The sequence below is a fragment of the Athene noctua genome, chromosome 17 (assembly GCF_965140245.1).
Source record: "Athene noctua chromosome 17, bAthNoc1.hap1.1, whole genome shotgun sequence".
Taxonomy (NCBI): domain Eukaryota; kingdom Metazoa; phylum Chordata; class Aves; order Strigiformes; family Strigidae; genus Athene; species Athene noctua.
Window position 1 is genome coordinate 9,809,674 of NC_134053.1, and position 17,305 is coordinate 9,826,978.

The 17,305-nt window shown below is 38.4% G+C and overlaps 1 protein-coding gene across 2 annotated transcripts in view; it reads left to right on the forward strand.

The window, feature by feature from the left end:
* The window catches only part of HIRA (histone cell cycle regulator), a 39,254-nt gene that overhangs the window by 1,682 nt on the left and 20,267 nt on the right, over nucleotides 1-17,305 (forward strand). For both annotated transcript variants that reach the window (XM_074920957.1, XM_074920958.1), the window contains exons 2-10: nucleotides 7,421-7,483; nucleotides 8,776-8,886; nucleotides 9,698-9,788; nucleotides 10,275-10,369; nucleotides 11,223-11,318; nucleotides 12,613-12,773; nucleotides 13,612-13,779; nucleotides 14,296-14,409; nucleotides 16,137-16,207. In XM_074920957.1, the coding sequence (XP_074777058.1) occupies nucleotides 7,421-7,483; nucleotides 8,776-8,886; nucleotides 9,698-9,788; nucleotides 10,275-10,369; nucleotides 11,223-11,318; nucleotides 12,613-12,773; nucleotides 13,612-13,779; nucleotides 14,296-14,409; nucleotides 16,137-16,207 (970 nt within the window). The remainder of the gene's footprint in view (nucleotides 1-7,420; nucleotides 7,484-8,775; nucleotides 8,887-9,697; nucleotides 9,789-10,274; nucleotides 10,370-11,222; nucleotides 11,319-12,612; nucleotides 12,774-13,611; nucleotides 13,780-14,295; nucleotides 14,410-16,136; nucleotides 16,208-17,305) is intronic.

The following is a 17,305-nucleotide window of genomic DNA, read 5'->3' on the forward strand; positions in this document are numbered from 1 at the left end:
TAATCATGCTGCAGGTTTTAGGAACAGTAACTTAAGCCTTGAGTTGCAGTTCATATGCATCTTTACTTGAACTACTCTCCGGGGGCCGTATAGTCAGCAGATGGACCTAGCCTTTTAACGAAAGGTTGTAGTGAACTGAAAAAATGTGGAAGTACTTTAGTTGAGATGGTTTTTACATTTCTGCTTGGTTAATCTAAACAAATGTAGCATATCTTAATGTCTGGCTGCCTGTGGACTGGCTCTGAATCTTCAATGGGAATACATGAACAGATGAATAAAAACTTTTGCCTTAAATTTTGTGCAGATCACAGAGATTAGATCTGTAACTTCTTTCCTTATTTCTTTAGTGAGTGCACCTTTTGGTATGGGTATGTGTTTGAAATCTGTAGCAATTTAAAATACATCTAACCGTTGCAGAAAACAGTCTTCAGCCAAGCAGTTTACAGCGTGCCTCCATTTATAAAGGATGCGATACTTTGCTTAGTGGATAATGCACTACACAGTCCCAAATTTTACTCCTGTTCCTGCTGCTGTCCTGCTCAGATGAGTTTGGGCAAGTCACTTTGTCATAGTTTCACCACCTGTGAAACAGACATTCATCACTGGTGTCATTTGTAAAATGCTTTAAGGTCTGCTAACGTATACAGGACGATACAACGTTGTCCTTGGGGTGAGGAGTGCAGGATAAAAACTGGTGAGTTTAGTCGGCCTCTTTTAAAGTACCCAGGTTCTGGATCCTGCAGGCATCGCTGCATGCAAGTAGCCTCCATCACTCTTAATGGGCCTACCGATTTGCTCTGAAACCTCTCCAGAAACAGGGTAAAGATAATTTATACTGTGTGTACTGGAAACTCATTGTGATAATTTTTACTCCTTTTGTTTTCCTCACGGGCACAAGAGGCTGTTTTGCTGTTGTTGATTTGTGAGTGAGAGTCCTGATAACCAGACTGGCTCTTCCACACACCAGATCAAGGTGGTGTCTGTCATTCCAGCCTTTTCCTTTCCCCACTCAGTTTTGGATTTGTACTTTACTGAATGGACTAGATGGAGTTTAATGATGCTTACAGGCATACATTCTCCATGAGATAATAGACATTAGAAGTTAGTGTCATAGCTGGGAAATTCAGTACACCTGGGAATCATATGCTGCTCAGCCAAGATGCTGTGCATTTACAGTAAAAGCACTTTAACACGTTTTGGATCTACAGGTTTTTGTCTTGGAGTTCCTAATGTCACTTTATCCGAGTACCTATTGGAAGTATTTCTTCAGATGCATTTTCCATAACCTTTTCACACTCTTAATGTGGGTTTATTAGATTTTGCATGAAATTCTCATTATTGCTGTGTTCTTCTCTTCCATGTTTCTTTGACTTAGAGCAAGGAAGAATATTGAAAAGTGCAGTCTTAACGGTGGGGACAGGAGTAGATGACTGTAAGATACAGATGGTGTGGTTTTCTTCTCCTTCCCAGTTTTCCATTCAGTCTATCTATGACGGTGCATCATGTATCCGACAGTTGTATATACGTATTTGATACACAGGGTTTTGAGAGCCCTGGTGCTTAAAGTTGGCTAATGCAGGCAAACACCGAGCCCAGCAGGAAAGGAGGTCCCTTGCCATTTCGAGAAACCTGTGCAAACCCCAAGGTGCTGTTTGTGTATAACTTGTAGAGATTGGAGCCTGCTTTTGTTTAAATATAGGCATGGAGTTTATTATCTCTCCAAGCTGTAACGGTGGAATGCAAATATTTGAATTGATTTGTGAGTCATGTTGGATGTTACGTATCAGTTGAGCTGGAAGCAAAATGTATAGAAACTCATATTGTGGTAGAAATTGTCTTTATATTCATTGATTATTGCTTACAGTTAAATAACAAACAAAAAAGATGCAATATTTAAAATTGCTTTTTTTCTTCAGCTGGTGGTTGTGGGTTTTTTTTTTAAGATGGAACCTTCTTCTTGGGTTTGAATTACCTTACTTGGAACTTTTTGTTCCAAGCTTGTTTCATTATCAGTATTTCTTTAAGTACATAATGTATATTTGGATTCTTTAACCAAATAATCCAACAGGACATCTGGTCTGTCATAAGGTGTTCTGTTTTTAATGAACCTGGTTTGCTTCCTCATGTAGCGTGATGCTGGGAGCTTCAATAATTTCAACTACTTTTGTTTGGCAATTATTACAAGAGGGCAAAATGTCTTAAAACATGCAATGTTAGCTTTTAATGTTACTGCTGGAGTATCACTTACATTTTGTTTTGATGCATGATTACTGTTAGGAAATCGAGCACATGTCCAGTCGGGAGCATGGGAAAGCATTCAGTCACTTTGAAACAGGGACCTTGTGCCTTCTGGCTTGTTTCGACAAGATCTAACAATGTAATCGGATAAAGACACGGACCCCAGGAAGGAAGTGGTTGCTATCAAATAATGGCTCCTTCTCCATTATTTTGAGAAAATGAAAGAAGTGAGGAAAAACCCACTATCTGTGATCAGTTTATAAACCACAAGTAGTATGGAACAAGTCTTATAGCTTTAATCTGTGACAGTTATCCACCACTGTAAACAGTATTCCCTTGATAAGAGTACCCTAGAGGAAAGAGCATGCTGGTAATGAGTTTGTCTCACTGAGTTTCTGTCCTGTGATCACTTAATCTGTTCTCTTTTTTTTTTTCTTTAAAATCATTTGACATCTCTCGAGTGATAAAACTGGAAACAAATATAAGTCTTGGTTTACTTGGGCAAACAATCTAATGATTATTGAACTTGTTCTGTATTTTAAGGGATAGGCATAATAGTGTAGAGAGCAAACTATTAAAAACATAAATTCCTTCTAGATCATGAAAAAGTTAATATATGTTCATAAGCAGGTAGCTTTACTAATGATTCCTTTTTTTCAAATCTAAATAATCTAATGTAATCACGACAAGCCCCGTGTTTTTCAATAGCCAAGAAAAATGCACGCAGCTCTGGAGCAGGACACTGGGAAGATTTCCTTTTCTAAGTCAGTACATTGGCATTTAAACGCCTCTTACTGCTAACATGGTGATGTTGAACATGCCACTGTGAACTCCACCTGTGTTTCACCAATTTCTATACTCATGAAGATGATTATGTAACAAAACTGACTTGAAACTTCATGCAGCATTTGTGCTTGATGGGAACTGAATTGTTTGTGACATTGATATGTTGCTTACTAATAAATAGTGAAGCTACAACTCCTTTTTGAGAATTGGCCAAATTAGGTGCTCTCTAGTCTGGATTACACCCCTGTGACTCTCTATGCTTTCTGGTGCTGGAACATGCAGAAAAATGGATGCCAATGATCTTTTCAGCTGAAGTGGTAGAACCTCGGGTTCCTATATCCAGTAGTTGTTTCCTGCAGGTATCCGAACAGGGCTGCTTCTATCCTTGCCTTCACCAACAGGTCATTGCAGCCAGAGCCAGGAATGAAATCCTGATGTCCTCTGGTCCTGAGCTAGTTTGTAAAAAGTTGTTTCCCTCTTTGCTTTGCTCTTGTCAGCTTAAGTTTATGCTTTCCTCCACTAATACAATTACTTCAACTTACAGTTGAAGTACAAGAACACAGTGAAAGTGTTGTGAACTGAAATCTGTGGGCTCTAAGTAGCTGAAGAGTCCATGTTTAATTTTATTACCCTCCAGATGTTGGAATAATATCCGAAGTAATTTGAAATAAAATCCAGATTGACCTGTAAATAGTTGATCCCCAGGTTGATTTTAAGTGTTCTGCTGCACCAGTATATGACATGGCATTTTGCAGTTGCTGTCTGTATTTCGATTAAAGCAGAATGTCTGTTAAGAAGAGGGTGTGACAGGTTGAGGCTGGGTGTAGTTTGACATATTTCCTGTATATGGAAAACGGAAGACTTATCTGTACAAACTCCTAGAAGTTTGGAACTTAATTTAGTGAACTAGTGTGTCTAGGGAGATAAAGCATGTCTTCGAAAGTTAACCACTGGATGCATCTGGACATTGCTGGTGAGATTGAGACATTTGAAATGAGTCCAATTTATTAGGAATTATCCATCAGATTAAAATAACATTTACTTAGCTCTTACAGGAGATTAATTTGACGGGCCTCATGTTCACAAGTCATTGTGCTTTAAGCTTATTGGCAACTTGTGTGGAAAAGGACAAGTATAGTGGGTAGATCATTATGTATGATTAGTTACCTGTGGAATAAGATCCCTTCCTGGATCATGGCTGAACCATGTAGGAAACTTGATTTGTTGTTGAGGGCTTCATTTATTACCACTGCCTCTCCTGAGTGCAAAGTCCATACACTTTTTAAACTTCACATATTAAATAATGCCCTGTGACCTGACAACTTTCACTGAGGTCTGAGTTCTTGGGTTTATAATAATTTAGGAAAATATCTGCTCAGCACTTAGTAGATCAAACCCCAAATTTATGTGAGGAAAAGAACTAGAAAGAAAACATCCTGCTATATAAATACATGGAATTTATGTCTGAACACTGTTTTCAATGCCTTTTCTCCTACATGTTGTAAAATACAGGAGAACTGAAAAAGGCTCATAGCAGAGTGACCGGAATGATCAAAAGTGAGAGACAGCTTCTGTACAAGGAATGACTGAGTAGGATTCTTGGGGCTAGGAGTGGGAGAACTGAGCTGGAGACGTGATGAACATGTGTAGAGCTGTGAGCCAGAGAATAGGGGTGAATTTCAAATGATTTTCATGCACTGTTCTCCCATACAAGAATTAAGGGTGTGGAAGTAACAGGTGGTAGGTGCAGGATAGATAAGTAGGTGGTTCTTCACAGAGTCCATGGCTGAGCAGTTGATCTCTGTGTGTTAGGGGTTGTTGATGTTAATTACGGATCTGAGAAATGGCTGATTGAAAAGTCTACTGAGGGCTTCTGATTCAAGGAGTCAGAACTGGAAATTTTTTGGAGCTGGAAGTTTATCCTAGGAAGAAGCACTGTGTGCTTACCGTTGTACGGAAACCTAGGGGAGGTATCTAGTGCTGGTTTCTGAATGCAGAGTATTGGGCTAGGTGGACATTTTCCCTGGTGTGAGGTGGCTAACTTTAAGCTTTTATGGTGAATTTGAAGCTAAGTTACCTCTGGCTCCATAAGTAAAATAATTTGCCAAAATTCATCGACCCCATTGGTGGATCTGTGGAAAAACTTTGCCCAGAAGGAGGAAGAGAGCTGATGTTACTGCTCCTGTAGAGTTGTGCTCTTAAGGCAGAAATTGGAGAGGCTCTGATAGTTTTAAATGTCTTGTAAAGGAAAGGAAAGTTATATCATGTCAGTAATTTTTATAAAGCGATGGGTGCAGTGACTTGTTTCACAGTTTTTCTTAATGTCTAGCACATCTGTTTCGCCTCAGTAATGAGAAGCCAGTGTGTCTGTCAGACAAATTTACCAGTGTGTGCTGTGGTCGTGGCTACTTTTTAATGCAGACTTTTGGGAAGGAAGAGTGGTGGAATTGGAGTAGAGGAGGAACGAGTCTTCCTCTATGAGACAGCTGAATCTATTAAACCAATTTTAAATACAGTATTGTTAAACTACAAACCACCTAAACACTGAAGCCTTGTTCACAGGTGCTGTGCTGGCTCTGGAAGCCGTAATTCCTCCTGATTACTGATGCCCCTGTGTTAGAGGTTACTGTTCCTTCTGTTTTGCTGGGGAACTGTTTCCTGTTGGTGTGAATGATACATAGGCAAAATGAGCCAGGTTATACAATTAAAAGGTCTTTGGTAACTGGCTTGCTAGAAGGAGCACTCTCCTCTTCATGTCTAGTGGCAAATTTGAGAGTACAGTAAGTCTTCTTGCCCAAGACTGTTAACACAGATTAACAAGGTAGCCTCTTCCACCTATAAGATCTACAGAATGACCTGTTTCTGTATGTGTCAGTGGGCTAAACTATTTCAAATGATGCACTGGTTTAATTGAAGGGAACTTCCACATCCTGGGAAGGTCAAAATAAATGTTTGTTTCTTCACCACGTTTCTCTAAATATTCAGCTTATCCCTGCATGGTGCATTCAAGTTAATAAAAGATAGAATCAGGCACAACAAGCTGAAGAAAAGCCATCACTAAGTCTCAGCTTATGTGTTTTATGCGGTCTAAAGGACTTGGAAGGAATGTAAGTTGAGTGCCATCTTACTGTACATAAGGTCTTTGCTTGGCTGCCTGTAAAACTTTTAAGGGGAATCACGTGTCAGAGTTGCAATATAAATCCAAATAAAATACACAAATCAACATAAAGAAAATAAAAGTTGACATGAAGCAAAATGCATATCTCTCAAAAAGTAAGAAATACCAGATATTTGGATGAGGGTTTTGTTAGCAGTTTAGTGTCAAGGAATTCAGATGCTACAGTTGCAACATGAAACCTATCCCTGGATAAATTCTCCAGGTTTTATCATTTAAGCCTTAACATATCATGAAGATACAGTGCAAGAATTGATACACATGGGAAATTTATTGAGTAATCTTGGTACGTGGGTACTAGTTCTTTTGGCTGTTTGATAAATTGCTTCATTTTATACTGGCGTGTGTGTGATCTTGCTTGCAGAAGCATTCCAGTTTGAAAGGTTTGGGACTGCTGCCAAAAATTATTTGAATGTGGAAATCACATGCATGTTCCTTCAAGTAATCCTTAGTGGTAGCTCTTTGAGCATCACTGAAAGGCAGTAAACTTACTTCTCACCTCTTTCTTCTCCTCCTGCAAAGGTTAAGCTGTGAACATATAGGAGAGTGTATGTAATCCAGTGGTCAAAGCAGAATAGGCTGAGAGTGAGGGTTGTCTGGTTTCCAAATCTGTTCCCCAACTATGTTAGTTCCTTGTTATAGAGTTTACATTAAAGATGTAGCATATGGAGAACTGAAGGATTTAAGAGTAATATTAGAGTTGGTTAGTCTTCCTCTGTCTATATGGAAGCCATAGAAATAAAAGCTAGTCTTTGGGTAGAATAGAGTTTCATAACAACAGAATTTAAATTTGAGACAGGTAATTGTGTGACCAGCAGATGCAGTCTGAGATTGGGGATGATTTTACAGAAACAAAACCAAAACTTGCTTCAGGTCATCAGTTAACGAACTGTAGAAACCTGGAAGAAATTCCTCACTCAAATACAGTTTTGCCTCATTGGTGCTTGCTTTGTGGTGTTATTTTGCTCTGAGGTATTTGGCATATCCCGCTGGATTAAGTGTCCTTGGTTATGGCATGATAACTTCCATATACACTTTTAATAGGCTGTCATGTCTGTCACCAAGTTGCTTTCAACTCTTGTAGTCAGCTGTAATTCTTACAACTATAGCTTTTAGAAGAAAGTTATCCACCAACCAGAAGAGTTAAGGTTCTTTTGGCATTACTGCATTCTCTTGATCGTAAACCAATTCAGTACGTTGTTGCTTGTTCTTTAATTCCAGGAAAGCCAATATTCTCAGTGGACATTCACCCAGATGGGACCAAGTTTGCAACAGGAGGACAAGGTATGTCTGTGCACTGAGAGAAGGCAGAATTTTGGGCTATAGTAATGATCTCATGCCCTCACAACACTTCAGTCTCATCCTTTTAAAAACATCACACAGTGTTGTGGTTTAACCCCAGCTGACAACTAAGCACCACACACAGCTGCTCACTCAATCCCCAGTGGTGGGATGGAGCAGAGATTTGGAGGAGTAGTAAAAGTGAGAAAACTCGTGGGTTGAGATAAAGACAGTTTAATAAGTAAAGCAAAAGCCACATTCACAAGCAAAGCACACCAAGGAATTAATTCACCACTTCCCATGGGCAGATAGGTGCTCAGCCATCTCCAGGAAAGCAGGGCTCCATCACGTGTAACAGTTACTTGGGAAGACAAATGCCATCACTCCAAATATCCCCCCATTCCTCCTTCTTCTCCCAGCTGTATATGCTGAGCATGATGTTATATGGTCTGGGATATCCCTTAGGTCAGTTGGGGTCATCTGTCCTGGCTATGTCCCCTCCCAGTCCTTGTGCACTCCCAGCCTATTCATGGGTGGGATGGGGTGAGGAGCAGAAAAGGCCCTGACTCTGTAAGCACTGCTCAGCAAGAGCTAAACCATCCCTGCATTATCCACACTTTTCAGCACAAATCCAGAACGTAGCTCCATACTAGCTACTATGAAGAAAATCAACTATCCCAGCCCAAACCACCACAAACAGATAATGATGTGTTTAAAATCTATTGAAAAGTGCTGTTGTTACTTCAGAAGGCAGGGTTACATTTTCTGAAATACTCATCCCCTTGGACATCATTGAGATGGTAGCTGCAATAATTGAGTTGTGGCCATGCTGGCCAAATTTCTTTTTTATTTGAAGAGGAACTGAATGTGAAGTTGGGATTTTTTGACCTGCTAAATAGTAGAGCTTTTCAGACAAAAAAATCCAATTATATAAATGCAATAGCTCAAGAAATACATGCAGAAATATTGTTTGTATCACAATAGTGCACAATTTTATGTTGGCAACAGTAACTGCAATTTAGGGCTCTTTTAAAACACGATTTTATTATAAGTAGTTCATCCCAATAGTTGATATCAGTTATGTACAGAACGATGTTTGAACAAGGCTGTATAATAGCTTCAAGAAAAATAAAACACTTCTGACTTGATGTAATTAGAATGGCATCTGTATGCAGATTTTTCCAAAGTTCTCACTGCAGTAATGCCTAAATTTTAGTATTTCTTCTGAAACTGAGATTAAGTTGAAAAGTTTTTTTGCATATATTTAAAAGTGTGAGCTTTTTGTTCTCTTACAGGTCAGGATTCTGGGAAAGTTGTGATCTGGAATATGGCTCCTGTTCTGAAAGAGGAAGATGAAAAGAATGAAAATATTCCCAAGATGCTTTGTCAGATGGACAATCATTTAGGTAACAAAGATTTATTTTTTACTTTTTTTTTTTAAACCATCTGTGGCTAATTTGCCAAAGCTTAAGCATTACATGTTTGTAATTACAAAAATCATGCCCTGTCCAGTGGTGAAGAATCAACAAAATAGAGAAGAGTGGTCTCATACTTTGGCTATATACTTTTTAGTTATTCAGCAGAAAATGTGGTTAAAATGTGGGAAAATGTACAGAGAAATAGCTACCTTTGGAAATCTCTTCCTTGTGAGATTTTTCCAGCTGTCACCACAAAGTAATTGATAATGCACATTCTGAGAAACCGTGGAGACCTAAATAAAAGGGCAAGAGAAAAAATAAGTATAAAGGAAACATCATATGAAATATATTGATGTTAGTTCTAAATTATTCTGGATTTATTGCACATCACATTTCAAAGAAGTATGGTTACCTGAACAAGATGTCCCTTCTTTTCTTCAAGATGCATCTTCTTTTCTTCAAGATATATCTTTCCTTCTTTGCCATCTTAATCCTACCTCGTTTACCACAAGCAGTCTCCGTCATAAGATTAATATTAATCTTCTTTTGAACTACTTTTGGTGAGGCTTTTTAAAATAAGGAATAGGGTTTTTAAAAGTAAGAAGTTCGTCAACTGCTACTAAAAGATAAGTACCAATTCATTTATCTAAAGCAGACAGAGTAACTGCTTTGTGTGGGAAAAGCACACTTAAATCCTAAATGTCTCCTGTCAAGTTGTGCTTATTATAAACTCTGCCCCCCAGCCCAGAACGACTTGTTCTCATATTTCATTTTATAAATGTTCTTTTCTACATTTCAGCTTGTGTGAACTGTGTGCGATGGTCAAACAATGGAGTTTACTTGGCTTCAGGGGGAGATGACAAGTTGATTATGGTGTGGAAACGAGCTGCGTAAGCATGTTTATTCCTTCTCGATTTTCTCTTTTATTTCAAGTAGGTGACTCTAACATCTTGTAGTGTTTCTTCCCTGTGCTAGCCTTTTGTAAGCTCACTGCTTCGCCTAGTGCATAAGAAGCTGAAACCTGTGACACCACAGCACTGGTACTGGAGATTTGGTCTCTTGCCTCTTGGGCTGGAGTGTGTGTCTACCTGGGCAGTCTCTCTGCTCTCACTTGAAGAAAGCTTCCTGATGAGATTGAAGAGTTATCTTAAATGTTTTCATTTTTTGCTATCCTTAGAAATTGTACATTCTATTGAAGCTGATTTTTTAATAACTGGCATTACTTTCTCTAAAAAAATACTGTTTTTCCCCTTCAGTTTTCATTGCGGGAATAACTGACTATAAAATAAAAGTGTACTGTGCAGCCGATTTTCTGTAGAAAGAAAGTTTGAAGAACTTCAGGTGGTCCTGTTGACAACTGTGTCTATTTTATTTAGGTACATTGGACCTAGCACTGTGTTTGGTTCTAGCAGCAAACTTACTAATGTTGAGCAGTGGAGGTGTGTCTCAATTCTCAGAAGCCATTCAGGAGGTAAGTTAAAAGGCTGTTGAATGAACATAATTTGCATGTATTTGGGAAAAAAAATGTTTTCAGTGTCACATTTTCTTGCTCAGAATATATATATTTGCTGGCAAGTCAGTAATTTCAAGAGCAACAACAAAAATCTAAAAGAAAATATAGTTCTTGATCAAATGCTGATTTTTTCATACAAGTAACTTCTGGCAACATAGTAGAAAACTTTTGGCAACTATTTAGTAGAAAGATTAACAACTGAGAAACTTATATCTTGCTATTTGCTAGCTTAAAAATGAATCTGAATAAAGGAAACTAAACTGTATTTTTGTTTAAATAAATGTTCACACTTGCAGTGAATAACCTCCTGGTTGGCAAAAGATAAAGTTTTTGTAAACCAAAGAATATTAATGTTCATTTAGAAAAAATAACTAAAAGCAATGCAAAAGATTAATAAACCAGATAATCTCAGATGCATTTTGCACCTGCTGACATGAACTATGATTAAAATCAATACTGAAATCACTTTGCTCCACATGTTGGAATAAAGCGGGTGCATTGCAATAGCTGCTGTTGCTTTTTCATTAAAAACAAGACAAAGTCTTTATACAGGCATTAGTACTTTCTATAATCACTAAACATTGTGTTCTTTGCCTTGGATTGTTTTTTTGTTCCCCATGGAGCAGTGTAAGTTGGAGAGCCTTACTCACAGTGAGTGTTGCTATGTTCTTTCTTACCTTCCAGTGAGGTGATAATCATGTCTCTGTGATAGTAGCAATGTTGCCACACAAATATTTTTTAAAAAAAGATTTTTGGATTCTCTGATTACTATCAATGTATCAAATGGAAACTTTTTTTTTTTTTTAAACAGATGTCATGGATGTAGCATGGTCTCCACATGATGCTTGGCTGGCATCCTGTAGTGTGGATAACACTGTTGTCATCTGGAATGCTGTCAAATTTCCAGGTGAGAATTCTTAGATTTCAGATGTGCAAGTATATAAAGCTTTGTGACAAAGTCTTCCCTCCATGGGTGTATTTCACTGACTGTGAAAATCGGTATGTGGGAATGGGTTGTCTGTCTCTTGAGACGACACGCTTGCAATCTAGTGAGTCAGTCCTCCTTCCAAGTTTGGCTGGCGATGAGCAGTGAATTTCACTCTGCTGTAGACAACAGCTACATTCAGGTTGTGCTGCTAATTTTACATGAAGGTCATTATTACATGTATTTTCTTTCACTTTCTCTGCAAAATCCCAAATAGTTAGTACTGTAGCTTGTATATATGCATATATTTTTTCCCTGTTGCCTTTGTACCTACTCGACTTTCCATTCATTTGCCTTCAGAGGGGGATTATCTTATTTACCTTATTTTAAGTGCTGCCACTGAATAAGGCACATGACTTTACATGATGAAGGGAGGGAAGGAAGGACGTGGGGAGCTTCACAGTTGCAGCAGCTCTCAAGTCTTACATTTGATGGCCATTTTCCCTTTTCCACTGCTGCAGTACTGGCAATTCACACAGTCACAAGGCCTCTTTCTCAGGGAGCATGCTGCTAGGCACAGCTGGTGCACTGGGCAGTTTTTGCTGACCTGTGAGGGTCTGTGGCAAGTTAGGAAGCATGTGCCTTTATTTGGCTGCTTCTCACCATCTAACTTGATGCAGGCTAAAGCTCCTATTGTGTAGTGTTCAGTCACTGCCATTTATTTTCTTTTGCTTTCAATCCTGATACCAGAGTTTTTAGACTTTCAAGCTAGCTGGGTAGCCTGTGCAGTACTCTTCTCTCAGGCTGATAAACAAGAGATTGACTGAAAGTAGGTTACCAGGTCTGCCAGGCTTGTGTGTCTATTCAGTCCCAACTTTACTTAGTTTGCGTTTGGTGTACAAAGCTGAATTTGTTGTCATAATCTTTGGGTGCGGAGGAGAAAGTAAATGTTTAACAAGTTCCAGTTAAACTGCTGCTTTCCATAGCTTGAAAGTGCTGTTCTGAAGTGCCTGGGCTCTGCTGGTCTCCCTGCTCTGACCTATTTCTTATAAAGAGTTTTGCACCCCTTATTCTGGCCAGAGTTCTCTTTACCCTTTTTTTTATATCATTCTTAGCTTAAGTACAGATTCCAGTTTAGTTGATATGTTGTTGTTTGTACGTTAAAGGAAGTTGTATTTAATATGCTGTTCCAAAAAGAACCCGTGAATCTCCTCAACAGTCTGTCCTAAAGGAGATATCAGTAACTACTCTCTGTTCTCAATTTTTGCATTCACAGAAATTCTTGCCACTTTGAAGGGGCACTCTGGCTTGGTGAAAGGGCTGACCTGGGATCCTGTTGGAAAATATATTGCCTCTCAGGCTGACGATCGAAGTTTGAAGGTGTGGCGGACCATGGACTGGCAGCTGGAAACCAGCATCACAAAACCCTTTGATGAGGTATTTCAGAATGTGTGACTATTCAAAGAGAATTCCTATAGAATGAATGAAAGTTATAATAACTCTGATTCTGTACAAGCATTAGTTAATCTGACAGTGCCAAATCAAATGAAAGTATCAGGTGGCAGGTTCAAGATGGGGTGGGGGGAAGAGCTACTTTCTCACACATGTGATTAAATCGAGACTCTCATTGCCATTGTATGTTACGGATGCCAAATGTTTACACAGGTTATGTAAACACTTAAGTAAATTCCTGGAAATGGAGAGGTTATTCCAAGGAAGTATTGGCACCCTAATTACATTGTTCTTATGTTCTTCCATATGCGTCTTCTATTGGCCACTATCAGAAGTGAGATAAGTACTTAGGAGGGATCTTTGGTCTGGCATCATAGGGCTCTTATGTGATGGTACTGATCAAGAGATCAAATTTCTGGGGACAGAAGCTGTTTCTTAGCGAGTGTTTTGCTGTCATCTTACAGTATTGTGATTAGTATTAGCAGTTGGTATGCTGCAGCCCTGTTACTGTCAAGGACTGTTAGTGACAAAGGACTAACAAGATACTGAGTGTACAGTATCCAAAAAGACTCACATCTTGTTTCCTTTAAAAAAGTTCTCTTGGTTGCTTTTTCCCCCTTTTGGTAGGGCTTCATAAGTTACACTAGATCACCTGTATAAACGTGGCAGAAGTGCTAAGAATTGTATGTAATGTCATTCTTTTATATTCACAAAAACCTCACTTTGTAATCATATTCCCTAAATCTGAAATTTAAATACTTTGTTTTAATAATCCTTTGTTTGTCAAACACTTTTAAAACTCGAGTATTTTTTTTTTTGTCAGTGTGGAGGGACAACTCATGTGTTGCGTCTTAGCTGGTCACCTGATGGTCACTATCTTGTTTCTGCTCATGCCATGAATAATTCTGGACCTACTGCTCAGATCATTGAGAGAGATGGATGGAAAACCAACATGGATTTTGTAGGACATCGGAAGGCAGTTACAGTAGTGGTGAGTGAGTGATAGTAGTTTATCTCTGAAGTAAAACTTCTAATATGTGCTTTTTGATAATTTTATGCATAAATGGGACAAGAGGTGAAGAGAGGTAAAACAAACACATGGTGTTGATTAAAAAATATCAAGTTTACATGTTGGAAGCAGTTTGCTTTTGTGATAAGGGAGGTGGACATGGATGAACAAGATAAGGAGGAGGAGTACAGGAGCATGTTAGGAATGCCAAACACTAGCTTTGTTAGCTGTTCAGTGACTTGATTAAAGTGACTTAGGTTTTGAGTGGCTTCCTGATCACTAGTAAAATTAATATTATTTGTCATTCCTGCTAAGGCATTCAGAAAGCCCCTTAAGAAAGCATATGAGACCTTTGTCAGTGATCTTATAGAGTCTGGTTAGGGACTTTGTTTCTATGAAATGTTTCTTTTTCACTCTTAAGTGGAAAAATTGCTTTTAAAGTAAATCTCCTACTAAAATGTAATTACTGCAATAAAATTTTGGGCATCTCTTGTTCAGAAATTCAATCCAAAAATCTTCAAGAAGAAACAAAAGAATGGGAGCTCCACCAAGTCCAGTTGTCCCTACTGCTGTTGTGCTGTTGGTAGTAAGGATCGATCTCTTTCTGTCTGGGTAAGTGGTTTGTTTGCTGCCTTTGAACTGGTGTGGTCATTTGGATAAATTGGGGGTTTAGCACAAAGGTCACATGTACAGCACTAGGTCTTATATTTAGATTCATGTTTAGTTTTTTTCTCTCTGTTGTTACAGGATTAGCTGGGGGGGAAGGAAGTGGATTGGTATTCACTTTTCCAAAGCCAAAGCAGCTAGAAGCCAGGGGCAGAGTATGTTGCCCTGGTAAGGGGGAGGAACTGTTACGGGAAATGATGTGTTACCACAGTTAATAAACATAATTCAGGCGTATTTTCCTCCTGTGTCTTTTACTCATTCTCCATGTGAATGTCTTTTTCTTAAGACTTTACTGTTTCTCCATGTTTAGCCCATCTATCCATTAATCCCTCTTGGAGTCAAGCTTTGTTAGTCTTGCTTTTATGGGTACGAGGAGAATATAGCAGGCACAGTATAGCTGTTTCTGAGCATATATACAGCTCATCTTTCTGCTTTGTTCTGACTTCAATACCTGGCATCTATCCTTGCTATGGAAAGGAATGTGGAAGTGAGTGAGCTTTTTAAGTATACTTTCAAGTTTTCAATATCTAGTTTAGGTTTTACTTTAAAATCTACACTAAAATTGTTACTCTGGCTAAAAGAAGAGTAGCTATTCTTACATTTATAAATGCAAGACGGGTTGTTTGGCAACTGCAGAGGACAGAGAATAAATTTTAACTGATTTGTAAAGCTTTGATGAGAACATGTGCCAGCACACACCAATTGCTAACTGCAGTCTACTATTTATAGATTCCAGTGTGATATTTATCCATCAATTGCTAAATGCATAACACTAAATCTGTTTCTGGCAATGCTACCAGTGCATACCCATATCAAAGTATCACTCTCAGTATATTTTACTTTCTAATTATACTATGATTTCATTTAGGGTGCCTGTTGAGGTTATACTAGGTATTATAGAGATGCAAAGTTATAGACTGTCTTTACCTTGAAAAGCTTAATAGGTGTGTATACAAAACAGACCTACGGAAACATAAAAGAAATAACTGTTAAAGACTACTACGCCACATCTGTGAACCTATGAGCATGAAACATCTTAGACCACATTGACTTCTGTTTCATTTCAGTTATACTATATACTGTAGATACAAGTCCATTGATTTAACATTAAAGAGCTTAGAATGCCTGATTTAGAATATGTTACCAGGAATTTTCATAATTCAGTTCTTTATTGCTAAGCTGATTTATAAGTGTAGAGGAATCCTCTTTAAGGATAATTGTGAGTCAAATTTCCTTTGCTCTTGGTAGAGTAGTCTGAATGAGGACATGGAAACCTAATCTGTTTTCTGCCTTCCTCTTGTGCTGGCAGTTTGCAACATCCTTATCTCAGTAAAGCTTAGAATAGAAGCTGTCTTCAGCATTTGCGGAATTACTTTTTGAGTGGTAGAGAGTGTTCTATGACTGTGATGTAAAGGCGAAGGTGGTTAAGAAATTCAGTCTGTGTTTCACAAAGGAGGGGAGGGTTGAACATCAGCTGTTTTTCTCCAAAGCTTTTCTGTGCCAGTAATGGAATGGGTAAGTAGGTGCTTCAGATATACCTCCAAGCATACAGCTGTCTCCTGGGCAGATCTTGTTTGGTGAATATTGTTAGACTCTGGGAAAGTGTAAGTGTGGTAGTATCTGTGGTAGCGTAGAATTGCTACATTTCTGAGTGTTGTTTCTTCTGTTTTAAGCTCACCTGTCTGAAACGACCTTTAGTTGTCATACATGAGCTGTTTGACAAGTCTATCATGGACATCTCCTGGTAAGTTGATTTCTGCTGTTCATTGCAAAAGCCAGAGTGTTGCTATCAAGTGGAAATTCCTTAAAACAGTACAGATTGTAGCTGTTGGAACACAAGTAATTGGCTCCTGAAGGTTTTGGTTCTGCTGCAACATCTTTGATAGTAACATTAGCAACTAGTGTGTAGTTGCAACCTGAGATTGCAACCTGAGATTGCATAACACTGAAACTGAATAAAAACTATTTAGAACGTGATGCAGTAAAATACCTGTGGAATGAGTTCCTAGTTGTTTTGATTCTCTGAATTTTTTTCATAGAATTTGTCTTTTATAACATGACTTGGTAAGTTTTATGTACGTTACATCTATGAAAAGTTAACATTACATCTATGAAAAGTTATTGCACTGTACCCTTATGGCAAATTTAGGTGAACCTTCTAGGCCGAATGTCTAAGTACATATACAAAAAGCAAAAGTCCCTTTTCTGTTTTTCAATGTTTTATACATACTCATTTATACACATACATATGTACTACTCACTCATTATTTGAATTGTCTGAAGGTTTTTCATGTATTAAAAAAAGTAAATGCAATAGCTTTTGTTTTTAGTAAAAATGTAGCTATACTGTGTTGTTGAAGCACCATGTTGAGGGATGCAAATTGGTCTCTGTTGAAGAGTCCCAGAGGCTGATCATGCAGCAAGTCTCAGTGAAGCGATAATGAACCTGTTACACCCAACCACACCCCATCCTCCAACCACAGGACATAGCAGAAGGGCAAGTGCTGAGCTTCCCCGAGAGACCACAGGACATCTTTAGTGATTTGGGTTGGACAACCCACTTCCCCAGCAGTTTACTCTCCCAAATCTTGTTTTCTTCTTTCTGCAGTTAGTAGTACTCTCTCCTCTCCTGCTTTCCTTCTAAGGCCTGGCCATAAAAATGCAGAAGTTAATAGTTCTTTATTCACTGCAAGACTTGGATAATAAGGGAGAAGTAACCATGAGAGCACTCAGTAAATGATATTAAAAAAAAATAAAAATACTCTGCACCTATGCATCAGGTGATTTAGAGAGTTAACAGTTCTGTACAAATAAGACTACTAATTTTTTCATGATGGGCACA